Source organism: Phyllobates terribilis, unplaced genomic scaffold (genome assembly GCF_046119375.1).
Source record: "Phyllobates terribilis strain yellow unplaced genomic scaffold, ASM4611937v1 Scaffold_1__5_contigs__length_1240528914, whole genome shotgun sequence".
Taxonomy (NCBI): domain Eukaryota; kingdom Metazoa; phylum Chordata; class Amphibia; order Anura; family Dendrobatidae; genus Phyllobates; species Phyllobates terribilis.
The window spans coordinates 722,367,474-722,387,143 of record NW_027362761.1 but is presented as its reverse complement, the minus strand read 5'-3'; the positions used below and the strand labels follow the sequence as shown (position 1 = coordinate 722,387,143).

Sequence of the window (19,670 nt, the reverse complement as noted above, 5' to 3'; positions counted from 1 at the left end):
AGCTTCTCTGAACCGATTATGTTGCAAATTCAGCAACAATTCCAGACCACTTAGACTGAACATTATGGCTTGGGAACAAACAAAAGATACCCAATATTAGGCTTGGGATCCTAGGCAAAGACACCCACCATCATGCTTCGGAACCTGCGATAAAGAGACCGCCCGCGGCTGGCCTTGCACGGCTATCGGCCTAGGCGATGGGGCTGCCAATTCTCGAAAGACAGCATTATTACAATTCTTAATAGGATTATAATACCAATTCTTAGGGAATTGGTTGTGGTATAACCACCATGGACCAACGCAAGGGTTTGAATAGTGCAGTTACCATTCATTGCTTATTAACAAATAACACCATGTTCAGTGGCATTTTTCTTTTCTTAAACTGAGAGACTCCAAAAAAAAAAAAAAAAACAATGAGAAAAATGTGCTCTTTCTAATGATATCAGAATTAATATATTTTAGGGGTACCCTTTTTGAGAAATTTGACCTAAAAATAGGTAAAATTCGTTTTTTTTAAGTTTTTCATCATATGTGGGTGTGAATATTTCCACAAATACATATGGTTTGACCGTGATATTGCAGCAATGCAAAGTCATGTAGATGTTTGGTGTACAGGGCAAAGCACCAGTTACTATTGGTTTTTGGTCTTGAGTTATATATGGGCAAAGTTTGGCATAAATTTTATGCGACGCGTTTTACAAGCTACTTTGACACAAAATTGCGGCCGAAATATTGTTTTGTCATAGCCGGTAATAATTTTATCGTGTTTAGCAGCAAAAGTTGAGCTAGTATGCCAAATTTCAGCATCATAGCCAGTATAGAACTCTAATGGCTATGTGCCAAAGTTTGCAAAATCCCCTTAGCTGAAGCCGCAGGCTTGGTGGAACCTCCAGTGAAAGGTCAACAGTGCCCAATGTATTTGAGATCTGGCCCTAAAAATTTACAGAACCTCTTTTCAAACATACATGTACATCCTTATAAATGTTCAGCAAAATCGGAGGTCGAGTGAGGACCACTGGTCCACTTGACATGGAATGATTCATTGGACACATTTTACCACTGTTATGAAGTGCAGAATCACTGGGAACCGCCCCTAGTAATGGTTGATGGTAATCTGGAATTCGAGATTTCGAGGATTGTAGATTCTCATCTCCAATGTCGTTCTCTACAATACTTGGTGCACTGAAAGGCTATGGTCCAGAGGAGAGGATGTGGGTTTCAGCGTCAGAGGTGAACGCTCCCAGATTGGTTCGCTCTTTTCACACCTCTTTTCCTGAAAACTCGGTTCTGAGTGTCCAGAGGCCACTCGTAGAGGAGGGGGTACTGTCACGGGTGAGTCGGAGCTGACAGTCGCCTGTAGGAGATCTCCACTTTTGGCATTGCAGACAGCTTCCTAGATAGGAGGTTGTATTTAGGACCCAGCGACTACCTCCCTCTGGCCTGGGTGTATATATACCTGGTCTCTCTAGGTGGGCGCCGGTTATACTCATTCCTACTTTGAACTTGGCTGAAGTGGCATCACATCCTCTTTGGAGTCTTGAGGCCGTGTGCCCTGTTGGAGTTTCTTCTAAAGCGAAGTTGTATTTCCCCTATGTTGTCTTCCCCTTTTGTCTTTAGAGTGATAGCGGAGGTTGACTAGTGCTCATCTCCTTCCACCCCCAGTTGTAGCCTTACACCAGGGATAGTAGGGCAAGGGAAGTGATCGGCAACAGCTGCGGTGGCTGTATAGGGACGGTAGGGGAAGACAGGGTGACGCTAATCCAGTTTAGGAGGTCACCACTTCCCCTTTACCTTTCCCCCCTGTATTGCATTCACACCTGGCGTGACAGCGCACTTCTGAAGTCCACGTAACCATTCGTATCACAGCTTTTAAAGTGCGTTTCTGCTGTAATTTCACCCATTTTTTGACCCAATTCCAGGTCCAAGAACACAATTTTGTCCTTTCTAATACATGACGTGAAGGAGATGCCCCAGTTATTATTGTTAAGGGAATATATAAATTTATAGGCTTCATCCTCCGTCCCAGCCCAAAAAATTATCAAATTGTCTATGTATATACGGTATAATAGTATTTTTTCTTTATATTCAGATATAAATTACCTTTGTTCTCCTGTGACCGCACCTGCCTGGGACTCAAAACGGGAACTCAGTATCCAGCGGCTGAATGCAGTCAATGCATCCAGAAACAGCTCATACAAGTCCATAGAAATACATTGTGTATAACAATGTATTTTTATGGTGCCTGTATACTGAGCAGGAGAAAATGATTTTTTTGGTCCTATAAAAAGTAATACATTTATGAACAATTACAATTTTTTTTCTCTGAGTCCCTGGTCTTGAACCCACAACCTAAAAACATTACGGACACAGCAGACACTTCTGCTGAGCCACCAGCTCTATTGAGATCAGTTCTAGAATTCTGTCTACTTCACCTGTACTGCAGAATCTGCCTAGGCTGATTGAAATACACTGCTGTATCTAATGAATGTATTTTATACATACATTGTACACAGCAGAATAAGAGATTTTTTTTTCATCCTATAAAATTGCTAAAATAATAAAGAAAAACACTTGATAATGAAATAAAAATCATCATTTTTAATGAGTTTTGTAATGTAATAAAGCTGAGGCTGTGTTCACACGTAGCGTTAATGCCGCGTTCTTTTTTTCTGCAGGTGTTTGCACCACACGACGCAGTAACAATCTTCTCTGACAATTGTGTGTTTTCTGCGTTTCTTTTATGCGTTTACCTGCTTATTTGATGCGATTTGGGGGTAGATATGAAGCAGAGTTTTTAACGCTTTTTAATAGTACAGAAAAGCTTTGATTCTGAGCTTAAAAATGCAGCAGCGTTTTTTTTCTCTATGCGTTTTTTTTTTTTTCAAAAGAAGCCGAGGAGAAAATGCACCAAAACCGCAGAGTAGGGATGAGTGAGATTGTATTGTTAAACCTTTCGGCAAGCACGCTCGGGTGCTCACCGAGTATTTTCGGCGTGTTTGGCATCTATGTTTGAGCTGCCGCAGCTGCATGTGTGTGGCGGCACTAACATAAAGGCCGAGCATGCTTGCCAAAAGGGTTAACAATACACGCTCGCTCATCAGACGCTTCTATGTGGAGCCTAAAAACATGCAGATATTTCATTAAAGGGGTTGTCCACTACTTTATATGATCCCCCAAGGCCCATAAGTGTTTCTCTAAATGCCTTGTGGTGCCTTTTCTGCCTGTGAGAAGTGCTAGCGCTGACCGCTCACAGGCATCATGTGACCCCTGGCTGCAGTCGGCTCTGACATTCGCTGAGGTCACGACAAGTGCTGGCTGCAGCCGAGGGGGACTCACTTCTACGTTCCATGGTGAGTGACCGGCTGTGGGCAGGGTTATCCCGCGCGTCACACCCGGCTCTCCCTCTCCTCATTCATTGGGAAAGCACGCAGTGGGTGCTGCATGTGACGGACAGGGTAACCCCTCCCACAGCCCAGCGTCCACTGCGAGGACCGTGTCACTGATGTCACACCTCACTTGACGTGACATCAGTGACGGGTCACGTGATGCCACTGAGCGGCCAGTGATATAAAGTTGTGGACAACATCTTTAAGTGCAAAGTCAAAGCTTTTCTGTCCTATAGAAAGCACCTTAACGTGACTTCACATCTGCACCAAAACGCATCAAATAAGGGAAAGAAGATTGTTCTTGTGTAGTTTGGTGCGGACATCTGCGGGGCACACAGATGAGGTCGCACTGCCCTGGAAGATAAAAGATTCATGGCCTCTCATCCACCCACCAGGTGGCGCTGAGCTGGAGCAGAGACCCAGGAATCCATCCGCTTATCTCTAGTCCCAACTGTCCTGGATTTGGGTCTACACCCTGAGTCTTTTCCTCGCTACCAGCGCCCCCCTGACAACTCTTCCTGCAGGGAGGGAAAGATAATGGTGAATGGGCGGGGCCAAAATTTGCCACTACACGCGCCGCATTATTTGTCCCTCTTTCTGTTCTTCAAATGTTGGGAGGTATGGTTCTGGTGATGCAGCAAAATACCTTGTCCAGGCCCTGACCTGACAGGAAAATGAAAATGTAAGAACTCCGTTTTAAGCCACCACACCGCCCTAAAAAAAACTAAAACAAACCCCTGGGCCTGGCACCCATGCGCCACCACCCTCACATGTGCACAGCTCTGCGGGCAGCACTTTCCCGCCATTTCCTCCTCAGCACAGGACGTCCCGGGACACTTGCTGGCCTCTGGTCGGTCGGTCAGCTCGTGGCTGCACATTTCAGCCTGTGCTAGTCACATGACTGAAGACCGTCAGGTGACCGGTGACGTTAGAGTCGGCGGTTTTGCCTCAACCGCCGCTGTCCCCGGCCTCGGTTTGTGTGAGGCGGCTCTGACGTAGATGACGCAGTCTAGTCTGCCCCATGCGCCACTGCTGCCCGGTGCTGTTTGTAAACAAGTTTGGGAAGCCTCTATTCCCGTCCGCTTTCTTCTGCACCCGCCCACCGGAGCTTCCCCCATCCAAGATGGCGGCTGGAGGGAGCGGCGGCCTGTCGTTCCCTGGGGTAGTGGGCAATAGCACCCCGAGCAATCGCGTCGGGTCGTCCGCATCATCGTACAATTATAGCGGTGGAGCCGCGGCCTCGTCCCCCGGTAACCAGGCGGCGTCTATGGTCTCCTCCAGTGGGGCTTCCCCCCCTGCGGCCCCGCCTCCACCCCCTCCAGCTGTGGCTGGCCTCCACCGGGAGCCCGTGTATAACTGGCAGGCCACCAAGACCACGGTGCGGGAACGCTTCACGTTTCTGTTCAACAACGAGGTGCTGAGTGACGTGCACTTCCTGGTCGGGAAGGGAGTGGGCAGCCAGCGGATCCCCGCACACAGGTACTGGCGCCGCACAGGGCTCGGCACACCGGAGCCATGACGGCGGCCGACCATCGCGCTGTGCGTGGTGCCATCGGGAGCCGGTCCCCACTGCTGAGGGCAGCTCGCCTCAATGTTTGTGCTTGGTCAGGACGGTGCTGTAGTGCGGATTGGTGGGAGCCCTCCTCAGAGGGGGCTCTGGTGCACCCATCAGGCTGGCATTTATTGGGCAAAGACCTCCCACATGTCCATGTGCAGATATAGCCAGTAATGACTAACATCAAAACAAACACACCATGTCACTTATCACATGGTGAAAGCAGATCACAGCTGAGGGCACTGCCACTAGTCATAAGGCTGGTGTGATCCTGCATCACAGCTGAGGGCACTGCCACTAGTCATAAGGCTGGTGTGATCTCGGATCACAGCTGAGGGCACTGCCACTAGTCATAAGGCTTGTGTGATCCTGCATCACAGCTGAGGGCACTGCCACTAGTCATAAGGCTTGTGTGATCTCGGATGACAGCTGAGGGCACTTCCACCCAGTCATAAGGCTTGTGTGATCACAGCTGAGGGCACTGCCACCTAGTCATAAGGCTGGTGTGATCACAGCTGAGGGCACTGCCACCTAGTCATAAGGCTGGTGTGATCACAGCTGAGGGCACTGCCACCTAGTCATAAGGCTGGTGTGATCACAGCTGAGGGCACTGCCACCTAGTCATAAGGCTTGTGTGATCACAGCTGAGGGCACTGCCACCTAGTCATAAGGCTGGTGTGATCACAGCTGAGGGCACTGCCACCTAGTCATAAGGCTTGTGTGATCCTGGATGACAGCTGAGGGCACTGCCACCTAGTCATAAGGCTTGTGTGATCACAGCTGAGGGCACTGCCACCTAGTCATAAGGCTTGTGTGGTCACAGCTGAGGGCACTGCCTCCTAGTCATAAGGCTGGTGTGATTCCCGATCACAGCTGAGGGCACTGCCACTTAGTCATAAGGCTTGTGTGAACCCTGGCTGACTGCAGTAGTATCAGGGTCTTACAAGCTTATGGTCTATATACTGACCAGCATGCCGTACTGACCGCACTTCTCCATGCCCAAACTTACAGACACATATATAAGACTGTAAGGCTATGTGCGCACGATCAGGAATTGCTTGCAGAAATTTCTGCATTGTTTCTGTACCTCTTGGCAGCAAAAACGCTGTGGAAAATCCGCAGCATTTTTGACGCTTTTGTTTTGTATTTTTGTATGTTTTTGCCATGCGATTTTCCTAATGTGTTGTATTGGAAAAATGCACAAAGAATGGACATGCTGCTTCTTTTTCTGCACAAGGAATTCAGTCAGGAAAAATCCTGATCATTTGCACAGATCTTCCGAAATGTCATAGGAAATCATGGGATAAGGTTTGTCTAGCCATGCTTTCCTATTCCCATACACTCTGGTCTTTCATTTAAAATGCAATCTGTCAGCACAATCCTCCCTGCCCCACCAATACTGTTTATATGAGCATGTTGCTCTATTTAATGCAAATGAGGCTTTAAGGGGTTGTCCTGGTAAAATTAAAACTTTTCCCTTGGACTGGATATGTGAAAAAGTGACAAACTGATTCTCAACTATCAGCACCTACCTGGATCCAGCGAAGTCCAAAATGTGCCAAGTTAAGCTACTCCGGGGGGGGGGGGGGGGGACTGGCGATGCACCAAAAAATGCAACATTTGTTAAAAGCATTTCAACTTGTCTAAAACTTCTGGATAAGCAGAGTTGTAGACAATGACGAATCGGGGTAATAGTTTGAAGAGCCGGCTGGGTACTATAGGCAGGGACCTATCTAGTCCTGCGAGGCCTCTGGACAGCTTCTCCCGCCCCACTCCAGTTGATTGACAGGTCTATCTGTTACACATGTCCATCACCTGCAGTGGGGTGGGGCTATTCAAACTGTGCTTTCTCTGCAACGCTGCAGCAGTTCACGATAAAACCTACCTGGCTGTGATCGCATAGATGGGCTGATTCGTGCTGCCTGTGGTTTGCGCAGCATAACTCTAGTGACAGGTTTCACTTTTTAAAGGACACCTATTTCCTGGCTGGGGCTTCCCTTTTTAAGAAAAAGAGTGGGCATCCTCAGACTGGTGATTTTTTTTTTTTTTTCTTTTTTTTTTTTTTTTTTTTGTAAATAACCATAGCAAAAATGTCCAGAAGGGTCCCTAATGCCTCCTTAAAGGAGCTGACTTTCTAAGAAAAGTTTGGTCTGAAATTCCAGGATGTGGGATCTGGGCATACTGAGCAGGATCTCTCCTGTTATCGCGAGGTCTCACTCTTTGTACTAACCCAGCACTGATCTGTTACCAAGTTGTTTCTGAACGATGGCCACTTTAATGTTCATTAACAAGTTAGTAGAGTGCGCTGTAATGCTTGGTTAGTGCAAACTGCAAGCTCTCGCTCTTTGTCAGTGAGGAGGGCTTTTGAGCGTTGTAGGATCCTGTGCTGCATGTTGGGATCCCAGAGCCAAAAATTTGGACCCTTTTGCTAAAAATAGGGCATTAAGGGGACCCTTCAGGTCACTTTTGCTAACAAGAAAAATTCCAGTCTGGTGCTGCCCAGTCTTCTCTTAGGCTGTGTGCCCACGAAGCATTTTCCAAGCGTTTATGCTGCGGAATTTACGCAGCGTAAACGCTTGGTAATCCGCCCCCCATGGTCCTCAATGACAAGCCGCAATGTTGGTGCCCATGCTGCGGATTTTTCTGCAGCATTTATGCTGTGCTCAAAAATCCGCAGCATGTCCATTAATTTTGCGGACACGCAGCTTAATCGCCGCCATTGACTTGCATTGGACCGCGTGACATCCGCATCACTACATGTGGATAAGCGGATATCACACGGTTCAATGTGCAGATGGTACCCAGGTCTGGAGGAGAGGAGACTCTCCTCCAGACCTGGGTACCATAGAAACTGTAAAAAAAAAATAATTTAAAATTAAAAAATAAAGATTATACTTACCTTCCAATGTCCTCCCGGTGTTTTGTCCGCTCCGTCCGGTCTCTTGCATTGCTCACGCTGTTGTGAAGGACCTGCCATGATGTCATTGAGTCATGTGACCGGACACATGACTGAATGACGTCACCGCAGGTCCTTCACACCACCGCGAGCCGCCAAAGACACCGGACGCAGCAGAGAAAACACCGGGAGGACATCGGAAGGTAAGTATAATCTTTATTTTTTTACCATTCTTATTCCTTTTTTTAACTAACTTGGTCACACTATATACTGTAAATCCATGGTTGCATGGATTTATATAGTGTGAACAAGTTCTCAAGCACTAAAATCGCTTGGTAAAGCGCTTGATAACCCGCATGCAAAAACGCTTGACAAACGCTTCTACCTGGCGGGAAAAACGCATGTAAAAACCGCATGCATTTTTCCTGCCAGGGACAAGCGTAAAAAATATGCAGCATTTCTGCATCGTGGGCACATAGCCTAAGGGTATGTGCACACGATGCAGAAATGAAGCAGAAAATTTCTGCATCTCCCTGGCAGAAAAAACGCATGCAGATTGTGCATGCGTTTTTCCTGCAGAATACATGCGGATCCACATGCAGATTGAGGCTGTGTGCCCACGTAGCGTTTTTCAAGCGTTTTTGATGCGGAATTTCCGCAGCGGAAACGCTTGGTAACCCGCACCCCATGGTCCCCAAGGGGATTCCGCATGTTCTATGCACATGCTGCGGATTTTTCCGCAGCGTTTAGGCTGTGTGCCCACGTAGCATTTTTCAAGCGTATATGCTGCGGAATTTCCGCAGCGTAAACGCTTGAAAAACGCATGTATATCCGCACCCCATGGTCCCCAATGGGATTCCGCAAGTTCTATGCACATGTTGCGGATTTTTCCGCAGCGTTTATGCCGCGTTCAAAAATCCGCAGCATGTCATTTAATTTTGCGTTTCCGCAAGCGGAATTGCCTTAGTCCAATGCATAAAAAACGCAAGGCAATTCCGCATGTGGAAAACGCGTGATAAACGCGCGAAAAATGCGCGATAAACGCGTGCGGAATTCCGCATGCGTTTTTCCGGGAGAGGACTTGCATTTATGCAGCAGAAATTTTCTGCTTCATAAATGCAACGTGGGCACATAGCCTAAACGCGTGCGGAATTCCGCATGCGTTTTTCCGGGAGAGGACTTGCATTTATGCAGCAGAAATTTTCTGCTTCATAAATGCAACGTGGGCACATAGCCTCAATGGCGGCGAAATCGCCGCGTTTCCGCAAAATTAATTGACATGCTGCGGATTTTTGACCGCAGCGTTGACGCTGCGGAAAAATCCGCATCATGGGCACAGCACATGCGGATTTCCATTGGGGAACATTGCTTCCCTTCTACCATGCGTTTTTCATGCGTTTCCGCAACTGCAAAAACGACGCGGAAACGCATGAAATACGCATCGTGTGAACTCAGCCTAAAAAGGGGCTGCCCCACACTACTGGTAAGTTCTCGTAAAACCTCATTTGCATTTGAATTAAACCAGCTTTTTTCAGTCAGGAGCAACAGATAGCATAAGTAAGGTATGTATGACTATTTTTATAGCGCAACATGACCATATAGGCAGTTTTTTTCTCTAAGAGGGGTGGGGACGTCATTCTGACCCCCTTTAAAAGATGAAAGGCCCACGTGAGGGAATGCCCTTCATAGTGTCCATATAAAATATTTATTTTTGGAGCACCATTGATTCCATGGTGCTGTACATGAGAGGGTTACATACAAATTACAAATATAAATTACAGTGAACAAACTAACAATGACAGAGTGGTACAGGGAGGAGAGAGTCGTGCCCTTGCTGATTTAGTCTACCGGATAATGGGGAAGGAGATAGTAGGTTGAGGAGAGGGGGTTGCGGCCACTCTGGTGGTGGTGAGGTGCCAGGGGGTCATTGCGTATGAGTGTGGAGAGAAGGAAGTCTGGAGATTAGTTCGGAGATATGTGGAGGAAACAGATTATGGACGGCTTTGTAGGTCAATGCTCTTAGTTTGAACTGGATATGTTGTGGAATTGGGGAAAAACAGATTTGTAGAGGGGAGAAGGAGAAGAATAGCGTGAAGAGAGATGGATTTGTCTGACTGGAGAGGTACACGAGAGTGTTGGCTGGGAGCCACAGAGGAGGACATTGCAGTAGTTGAGGTGGGAGATGAGGGCATGCATTAACATTTTAGCAGATTCAGGGTTGAGAAATGAATGGATTCTGAAAATATTGCTTTGGAGGCGGCAGGAGGTGGAAAGATCTGGGATGTGCGGTTTGAAGGACAAGACAGAGTCGAGGGTTACTCCGAGGCAGCAGGCTTATGATACAGGGAAAGCGTGATGGCATTTATGATTAGATCAGGTAGTGGAATTAAAGGGGGACCTGTCACCATGAAAATGCAGTCCAATTTGCTGCACCATGTTATAGAGCAGGGGGAGCTGAGTAGACTGATGTACAGTTTTGTGAGAAAAGATTCAGTATAATCTGTCATTGAATCATCAGTGAGTGGTCCTATCAGTGACTGAAAGATTTCTTGTATAAGAATGCATACAGGGATAACTGTCAGTCGCTGATGGGACCGCCCACTGGACCCAAAATCTCAAACAGCAGAGGTTAAAATGATTGAATCACCGGTTATACTGAATGTTTTCCCACAAAACTATATATCAGTCTACTGTGCTCCTCCTGCTGTATAACAAGGTGCCTGGAGATTGGACTGCATTTTCATGGTGACAGGTTCCCTTTAAGTGGTATGTAGGAAATATGATGACTTGAGTTTTGTCTATATTGAGCTTTAGGAAGCGTGATGAGGAGGAGGATATAGCTGATAGACACTCTGGGATTCTGGACAGCAGAGAGGTGACATCTGGGCCAGAGAGGTGACATCTGGGCCAGAGAGGTAGATCTGAGTGTCATCAGCATATAGGTAGTACTGGGAGCCATGGGACTTTGATTTGTCCCAGGTCAAAGGTATAGATCAGTGTTTCCCAATCTCAGTCCTCACGGACCCCACAGGTCGTGTTTTCAGTATTTCCTTTGTATTGCACAGGTGATGGAAGTATCATCAAGGCATCAAGAATTCTCTCACCTGTGCAATACTATGGAAATCCTGAAAATGTGACCTGTGGGGTCCGTGAGGACTGGAGTTTGGGAAACACTGGTATAGATGAAGACGAGAGGATTCCAGGACACAGCCTTGAGGGACACCAGCAGAGAGCGGGTGGGAGTGGGAGACACTAAATGTGCAGTAAGAAAGGTATGAGGAGATCCAGGAGAAAGCAAGGTCTTTGACTCCAAAGGAAGAGTTGACCACTACCTCCTATTACAGATCCTGTGTCAAAGTCAGAGGACAGGTCGAGGAGGAGGAGTATTGAGAATTGTCTGTTAGCTTTGGTAGTAAGTCATTAGTAAGTTTGGTCAGGGTGGTTTCGGTGGAGTGCTAGGGAAGAAGATCAGATTCTACGTTGTTAAAGAATGAGTTAGGCCACGGCCCCACTATCAGTATTTGGTCAGTATTCTTTCTCAGGAGTGGGAGCCAAAACCAGGAGTGGGTGATAAATGCAGAATTGGTGACTTGTTTCTATTATACCTTTTCTCTGATTGTTCCTCACCTGGTTTTGGCTCCCACTCCTGAGAAAAAATACTGACCGAATACTGATAGTGGGGCCGTGGCCTTAGATGAGAAATGGGAGGAAAGTTCAGCATGGACATGCTGTTCAAGGCATTTGGAGGCGAACAGGAGCAGTAATATGGAGTGATAATTGGATGTAGATGTCAGGTTGAGGGATGGTTTCTTCAAGATAGGTGTCATTGTGGCATGTTTGAAAGGAGTAGGGAAGGTACCAGAAGTTTTTGATGGGTTGAAGAAATGGGTTAGGGCTGGGATAAGCCTGGTGGTGAGGTTGGGGAGTAGATGGAATGGGCTCAAGTGCACAAGGGGTCAGGTGTGATTTGGAGAGGAGCGAGTTGGTAGGAAGTTTATGGGGGAAGGGTAGTGGCCTGTTATCCATAGGGGTTGTGGTGATTGAGCAGTAAAGACTTGCCTTATCTGACAATCACAATTTTGAAATGAGCGGCATAGTCTTCTGCAGAGATGAGGGGGCAGTGGAGGGCAGAGAAGGGAGTGTTGAATAACTGGGGTTGTGGGATAAAGAAGATTTAAGGGTTGTTAAGTAGTCCTGTTAAATTAATAGAGCATATGAACAGGGGTTGTATTTATGAGGAAACAGTCAAAAGAGATTTTTTTTTTTTTGGTCTGGTCACAATATGCTTTACTCTACATTTTCCATGTATGCTCCAGGAAATCTGTAGACTTGCACGTTAAACTTTTTCATAGGGCTCAAATAGTCAGAAACGTGTCAGTATATTGCAATGAATAGAAATGTGGAAAAGTGTAGTAACTGATATTCCATGCAGCATTATATTAAGACATATAAAGGCTACATTATTCACACATCCGTTGTGGATGTATGTGTTGTTCGTTGTTTAAATGGATTGCACATGGACCCAGTTATATTGATAAACACCATACATACATCAGTTTTAGTGATGAGCGAGTATGTTCTGTTAACCCTTTCGGCGAGTATGCTCGGGCCGAGCTCCGAGTAGTTACAGCTGCTCGGTGATATGGTTGAATCGCTCCCGTGTGCATGATTTGTGACTGTTTGACAGCTTTATTACATGTGAGGAATGTGTAAGAAATAGACATTCCTCCCATGTAATAAAACTGTCCAAACAGTTGCAAATCATGCACACGGGAGCGATTCAACCATATCACCGAGCAGCTATAAATACTTGGAGCTCGGCCCGAGCATACTCGGACAGAACATACTCGCTCAACACTAGTTATTACTTATCTTCTGGATAGGTGATAACTTATTTTATAAGACCCCCTAGACCAGATAGAGGCCAAAGTGTCTCTATTTGGCCCCTCTGACTAATATGCATCTACAGCAAAAAAATCTATACTATGTCGTACACAGTTTGTTTTTCCGTTTTTTTGTTTGTTTGTTTTTCATAATGGACTCCTCTGGTGAAAGCATCCATCCTGACTGTGGCTACTGTCAGGTATATAACTTCTGAGCCTGGTCTGCAGTTAAAAATGCAGTACTCTGCCAACAGCATGAGCTGCTGAGCTCTTCTGCAATGATGATGTGCTAATGTCGTGATGTCACCTGTGCAGCCTATAAACTATCACCGGACCAGTGGCGGAAAGGCAGTGCTGGACCTGGTGAAGCAGTACCAGCTCTTTTATTATTTTAATGAAGTGCTTATCAATGGGTGAAAAAAATGTTATCTCCTGCAAACCCCTTTTAAAGAAATTATTTGCTTAATTTATTGGGTTAATAATTAAAGCCAGATGCTGATCTTATGTGTCACTGAATGCTATCAGCATGGTAGATCTTGAATTGGCATCTTTGCCCACTCTTCCTTGCAGTAGCGCTCCAAATCTGTCAGATTGTGAGGGCATCTCCTGTGTACAACACTTTTTTCAGGTCACCCACAAATTTTCAATTGCATTCAGGTCAGGGCTCTGTCTGGGCAATTCCAAAACTTTGATCGTCTTCTGGCAAAGCCATTCTTTTGTTGATTTGGAGGTGTGGTTAGGGTCGTTGTAATGCTGAAAGGTGAAATTCAGCTTTAAAGCAGAAGCCTTAACGTTTTGTTTAGAAACTGACTGATATTTTAAACTGTTCATAATTGCCTCCATTTTGACTAAAGAATCAGTTACAGCTGCTGAAAGACAGCCCCAAAACATAATACTGCCTCTACCATATTTCACTGTGGGTATGGTGTTCTTTTGTAAATGTGCAATGTTGGCTTTGCGTCAAACTTACCTTTTGGAATTATGGCCATAAAGTAAAATCTTGGTCTCATCAGACCATAACATATTTTCCCACATGCTTTTGGCAGACGTTAAGCAGGTTTTGGCAAAACATAGCTGGACTTTTGGTGTCTTTATTTGTAAGAAAAGGCTTCCATCTTACCACCCTATACTGTAGGCCCGACATATGAAGAATACAGGAGATTGTCACATACAGCACTTGCCAGAAATTCCTGCAGCTCCTTCAGTGTTGCTGTAGGCCTCTTGGCAGCCTCCGGGACAGATTTTCTTCTTGTTGTTTTATCAATTTTTGAGGGACATTCAGCTCTGTAATGTCACTGTTGTGCAAATTTAAGGCACCCCTTGATGATCGTCTACATTCTATTCCATGGTGTATCTAAGGACCAAGGGGCACTCATTACGTGTGGAGGAAATGCGATTCTGGCAGGTAAATAGGAAAGGGTTCTGTACAATTAAAGCAGTCAGACCGTCGAATGCCCTACCACAAAAGGTAGTAGTAATAGCTGACACAATAAAGCTACGTGGACACTCAGGAATGGATGCGGATTGGACGCAGTGCACTTGCTTTTCGTGCAATCCGCAGCTGCCAGATGTTACAGCATAGTGGATGGGATTTCAAGAAATCCCATGCCCACTATGCGTCTGCTCCTGCGGCTCACCCTCGGAGACGGACATGCTGGGCGTCTTCACAGATCGCAGCATGTCAGTTTCTCTTGTGGAGACGCTAGTTTCCGCAAGAGAAAGTCTATCAGTGCGATGTATTGAATACGGTGAATCCGCATGTGTTCAATGAACATATGAGGATTCACCGCCGTGCAGCGCTTTGGACGCAGCATAAAGCATTAAATGATCAGCTCGAGCACAGTCCAGTGCATCTCCCCACCACCTACTGTACTTGGATTCCATCTCTCTCTGTCCTTTTCTGGCTCCTGTAAAGCCAGAGCTGTCTATCAAGGAAGTGGGGGCAGGAGACCTCTCTCCCCCTTCCCACAGTCCATATAGTGATTGGGATATACAGCCATCTGTGCTTGCCTAAAAGGAAGGCTAGATAGCATATTTTTCTTTAAGGGTGGAGAGGCATCTGCAGAACAAGATAATGGTATCTGTTGATATTGGACAGTTCAGTACTAAAAGGAGGTGAAAGATAGTAATCACAAATGCATCTGAAACTTTTCCTACTACTGATTAAAGAGGTCTGCTAAATCTAGTTTTTACTTAAAGGGGTATTCTCAAGCGTGGAAGCTATTCCATATCTATAGGGGCTCTCTTCAGCTCTGGTTCTCTGAATAGTTGGGGTTATTGCGATTGGGCCACCAGCAATTGGGATGTTCTCCTCTATTTCACGCATAAGGGAGAACTGCCATTCTTGTGTTTTTATTTTTTAAAGGGTTATCCAGCCTTTAAAAATTGTCATTTGAGGCTATAAGTTGGCATCAGGAGGCCTTGGGCAACCCAGGCATTGCTTTACTTATACAGACCATGAAATAAGCCATCAGTATTAGATTAGTCTGTGACCGACTATTAACACCCCTGACAATCAGATGAATAGACTGCAGGAGTAGTTGCTTGCCCCTCATTATTATTTTTTTTCTATAGTGGCCATTCAAGTTTTTGCATAATTGTACCATTGAAGCAAATGGAACAACGACGCAAAGCCATGAACGGCTGCTAAAGAATATAGAGCCTCTAAAGCCAGCAGATTGGGATTCCTTGCAACTCAATATGTTCTGTGGACTGAAGTTGTAGTGCACTAGTTAAAGGGGTTTTCCCACAAACAAAGTTAATTTTAACCCCTTTGCCCCCAAAGGCTGTTTTAATGACCAGGCCAATTTTATAATTCTGACCACTGTCACTTTGAGGTAGTAACTTTGGAACGCTTCAATGGATCCCACTGATTCAGAGATTTTTTTTTCATGACGTATTGTACTTCATGATATTGGTAACCTTTATTTGATATGATTGGCGTTACTTTGTGAAAAAAATCGGAAATTTGGCAAAAATTTTAAGTGTCGCAGTTTTCAAACATTGAATTTTCATGCCCTTAAATTAGAGAGTTATGTCACACAAAATAGTTAATAAATAACATTTCCCACATGTCTACTTTACATCAGCACAATTTTGGAATCAATTTTTTTTTTTTTTTTTTAGTTAGGAAGTTATAAGGGTTAAAAGTTGACCAGCGATTTCTAATTTTTGCAACAAAATTTACAAAACCATTTTTTAGGGACCACATCATATTTGAAGTGACTTTGAGGGGCCTTTATGACAGAAAATACCCAGAAATGACACCATTCTAAAAACTACAACCCTCAAGGTGCTCAAAACCACATTCAAGACGTTTATTAACCCTTCAGGTGCTTCACAGGAATTTTTAGAATGTGGAAGAAAACAATGATCATTTAACTTTTTTTTCACTAAAATGTTATTTTAGACCCAAATTCTTTTATTTTCACAAGGGTAACAGGAAAAAATGGACCACAAAATGTGTTGTGCAATTTCTCCTGAGCATGCAGATACCCCATATGTGGGGAAAACCACTGTTTGGGCGCACAGCTGGGTTCGGAAGGGAAGGAGCGCCATTTGACTTTTTGAATGTAAAATTTGCTTTAATTAGAGGATACGTTTGGAGAGCCCCTGATGTGCCTAAACAGTGGAAACCCCCCACAAGTGACTCCATTTTGGAAACAAGATCCCTCAAGGAATTTATTTAGATGTGTGGTGAGCACCTTGAACCCACAGGTGCTTCACAGAATTTTACAATATATTTTTCCCACAAAAATGTTTTTAGCCCCCAATATTTTCATTTTCACAAGGATAGCAGGAGAAAATGGACCCCAAAATTTGTTGTGCAATTTCTCCTGAGTATGCCGATACTCCATATGTGGTCGAAAACTACTTTTGAGGCACAGTGCAAAGCTCAGAAGGGAAGAAGCACCATATTGGAGTCCATGTTTTGCTGGGCTAATTTGACGGTGCCATGTCACATTGGCAGAGCCCCTAAGGTGCTAGAACAGCAGAACCCCCCCAAACATGTGGAAGCTAACTGCGGTTTAGGCACACTGTGGGGCTCAAAAGGGAGGTGGGCATTTTTATTTGGGAACACAGAATTTGCTGAATTTCTTTTGGGCGGCAAGGGCCATTTTGCTTTTCTAGAGCCTTTGTGCTACTAGTAACGTGGAAGCCCCCTATATTTCCGCTAACAGATGATGGACCTGAATGGGGACTTGCATTTTTGTGGATTGAGTGGAAGATTTTTATTGTGATGTAAAATGTTCCCATTTATCCTGTTCTCTACGCTGAGCACTGATATCAGGGTTTCTATTTAAATTTCCAAGTGACGTAATTCAGATGAATCCCTGAGGGATCCATTCACTATAATGAGGCAGCAGACTTACTCTGGACTCCGTCTGGCCTCTGTTTAGCGGTGTCCTTTTTTTTTCCTCAGAGGTTCACAAACTGTGGCCGACTGCACTTTTATGCACGCTTAATAAAGAGACGGACACCTTGGGATCACAGGCCAGATGACGTCCACAGTGCCTCCATCTGCCTCATTACAGGGAATCTTCCGCCAGGGGTTCCGTCTGACTCACATATTTCAGAGATTTACACGGAAACACCGGTGTAAGCGCTCAGCACAGAGCGCAAGATAAATGTGAGCCGAGCCTTAGTGTGATCTTTGGGAGGCAGAATGAACAAATCAGCAGCAGATGAAGAATTGGTTTTGTTTATTTTTTACACCATTCCTTGTTCGGTATAAGTGATTATGCGACTTTATTCTTCGGGACACTGCGATTACAGCGATATCACATTTATATCGGGTTTTTGTTTGGCTGCTGTCACACACACACAAAAAAAGCATTTTTTATTTTTGCAAAAACTAGTTTTTGCATCACCATATTTTGAGAGCTATAATTTTTCCATATTTTGGGCAACAGAGTCATGTAAAGGCTTGTTTTTTTGCTGGACAAGTTGATGTTTTTTATTGGTACCATTTTCGGGTATTATGTGACACCTTTTGATCGCTTTTTATTCCGATTTTTGGGAGACCCAATAAACAAAAACCAGCAATTCAGAAAGTTTTTTTTTTGTGGGGGTAATTATGGCACGTGTGATTAAAATTGATAAAGCAGCTTTATTCTTCGGGTCAGTACGTTTACAGCGATACTACATTTATATAGGTTTTTTTTATGTTTTGGTGCTTTTACATAATAACTATAGAAAAAAATTTTTTTTTTTTTGCATCGCTTTACTCTGAGAGCTATAACTTTTTTATTTATTTTTTGGCTGATGGAACTGTATGGCGGCTTGTTTTTTGCGGGACAAGATGACGTTTTCAGCGGTACCATTTTTATTTACATTCGTCTTTTTGATCGCGTTTTAATCCACTTTTTGTTCGGCGGTATGATGATAAAGCACAGTTTTTTGCTTCGTCTTGAATTTTTTTACCGTGTTCACTAAAGGGGTTAACTAGTGGGACAGTTTTATAGGTCAAGTCGTTCCAGAAGTGGCGATACCATATACAGGTGCTTCTCACTAAATTAGAATATTATTAAAAAGTTAATTTATTTCAGTTCTTCAATACAAAAAGTGAAACTCATATTATATAGAGTCATTACAAGCAAACTGATCTATTTCAAGTGTTTATTTCTGTTAATGTTGATGATTATGGCTTACATCCAATGAGAACACAAAAGTCATTATCTCAGTAAATTAGAATACTTTATAACAGCTTGAAAAATGTTTTTAAAATCTGAAATGTTGGCCTACTGAAATGTATGTTCAGTAAATGGTGGGCTGCTTGCCTTAAGGCCCCGTCACACTTAGCGACGCTGCAACGATCCCGACAACGGTACGACCTGTCGGGATCGTTGCTGCGTCGCGATGTGGTCGCTGGTGAGCTGTCAAACAGGCAGGCTCACCAACGATCAGGGGAGCAGCGACATCGTGGAAAGAATCTTTCCACGATGTCCTGCTCCTGGTTACCAGCCTGTTGAAGCAGGAGCAGGCTGGTAACCATGATAAACATCGGGTTACTAGGGGCACACGCGCACCTAGTAACCCGTTGTTTATCATGGTTACCACTCTGCTACGGTGAGCGGGAGGTTACCGCTCACTTTAGCAGGCTCGTAACCATGATAAACAACGGGTTACTAGGTGCGCGTGTGCCCCTAGTAACCCGATGTTTATCATGGTTACCAGCCTGATCGCTGCTCCCGCTGGTCACACACAGCGATGTGTGCTGACCAGCGGGAGGGCAACGACCAAAAAATGGTCCAGGACACTCTGCAGCGATCAGCGACCTCACAGCAGGGGCCTGATCGCTGCAAAGTGTCACACATAGCGACAACGCTGGTGAGGTCGCTGTTGCATCACCAAAACCGTGACACAGCAGCGATCTCGCTAGCGATCTCGCTATATGAGACGGGGGCTTTAGTTTTAAAATCAGAAGGAGATTATCACTAGATGACGAGTAAACCTGCTGCCCATGTAGTCCTCCATATTCATGAGCTCTGTAAAACCCTGTCCCCACCACTAATTCGCAGCTTTCTGCCTATGCACAGTGTACGCAAAAGCTGCCAATCAGTGGTGTGGGCAGGTTATACAGGGCTCAGCATTCAGAGAAGTGGTAGATCTGCAGCAGAGGAAAGTGATTCTATGAAAAGTGCAGCCGAGTAAGTGACTCATCGCTGGAATCAGGGTTTTATTTTCTTGCATAGTGCTCTCAGATTACATTGCAAAAACCTGGTGCCAAATTTCCTTTAATAGATTTTAATGTGCAAATCTCTTTTGGGTGCGTATTAATCTGCATGTTTTGTATTTTTTAGGTTTGTTTTGGCAGTGGGAAGTGCAGTCTTTGATGCCATGTTTAATGGTGGCATGGCCACAACCTCAACAGAAATTGAATTGCCAGATGTTGAACCTGCCGCTTTCCTTGCTTTGCTGAAGTAAGTTCTTGGACAACTTTATACTTC

General features: G+C 44.9%; 1 protein-coding gene across 2 annotated transcripts in view; it reads left to right on the top strand.

Annotated features, from left to right (window-relative positions):
• The first annotated feature begins 4,297 nt into the window (after positions 1–4,297).
• The window catches only part of BTBD2 (BTB domain containing 2), a 93,171-nt gene continuing 77,798 nt past the window's right edge, over positions 4,298–19,670 (top strand). Inside the window, exons 1-2 of one of the 2 annotated variants that reach the window (XM_073686331.1) lie at positions 4,298–4,865; positions 19,524–19,643. In XM_073686331.1, coding sequence (XP_073542432.1) covers positions 4,408–4,865; positions 19,524–19,643 — 578 coding nt within the window. In that variant the 5' untranslated portion in view covers positions 4,298–4,407. The remainder of the gene's footprint in view (positions 4,866–19,523; positions 19,644–19,670) is intronic. The other variant, XM_073686330.1, reaches the window with a different exon arrangement.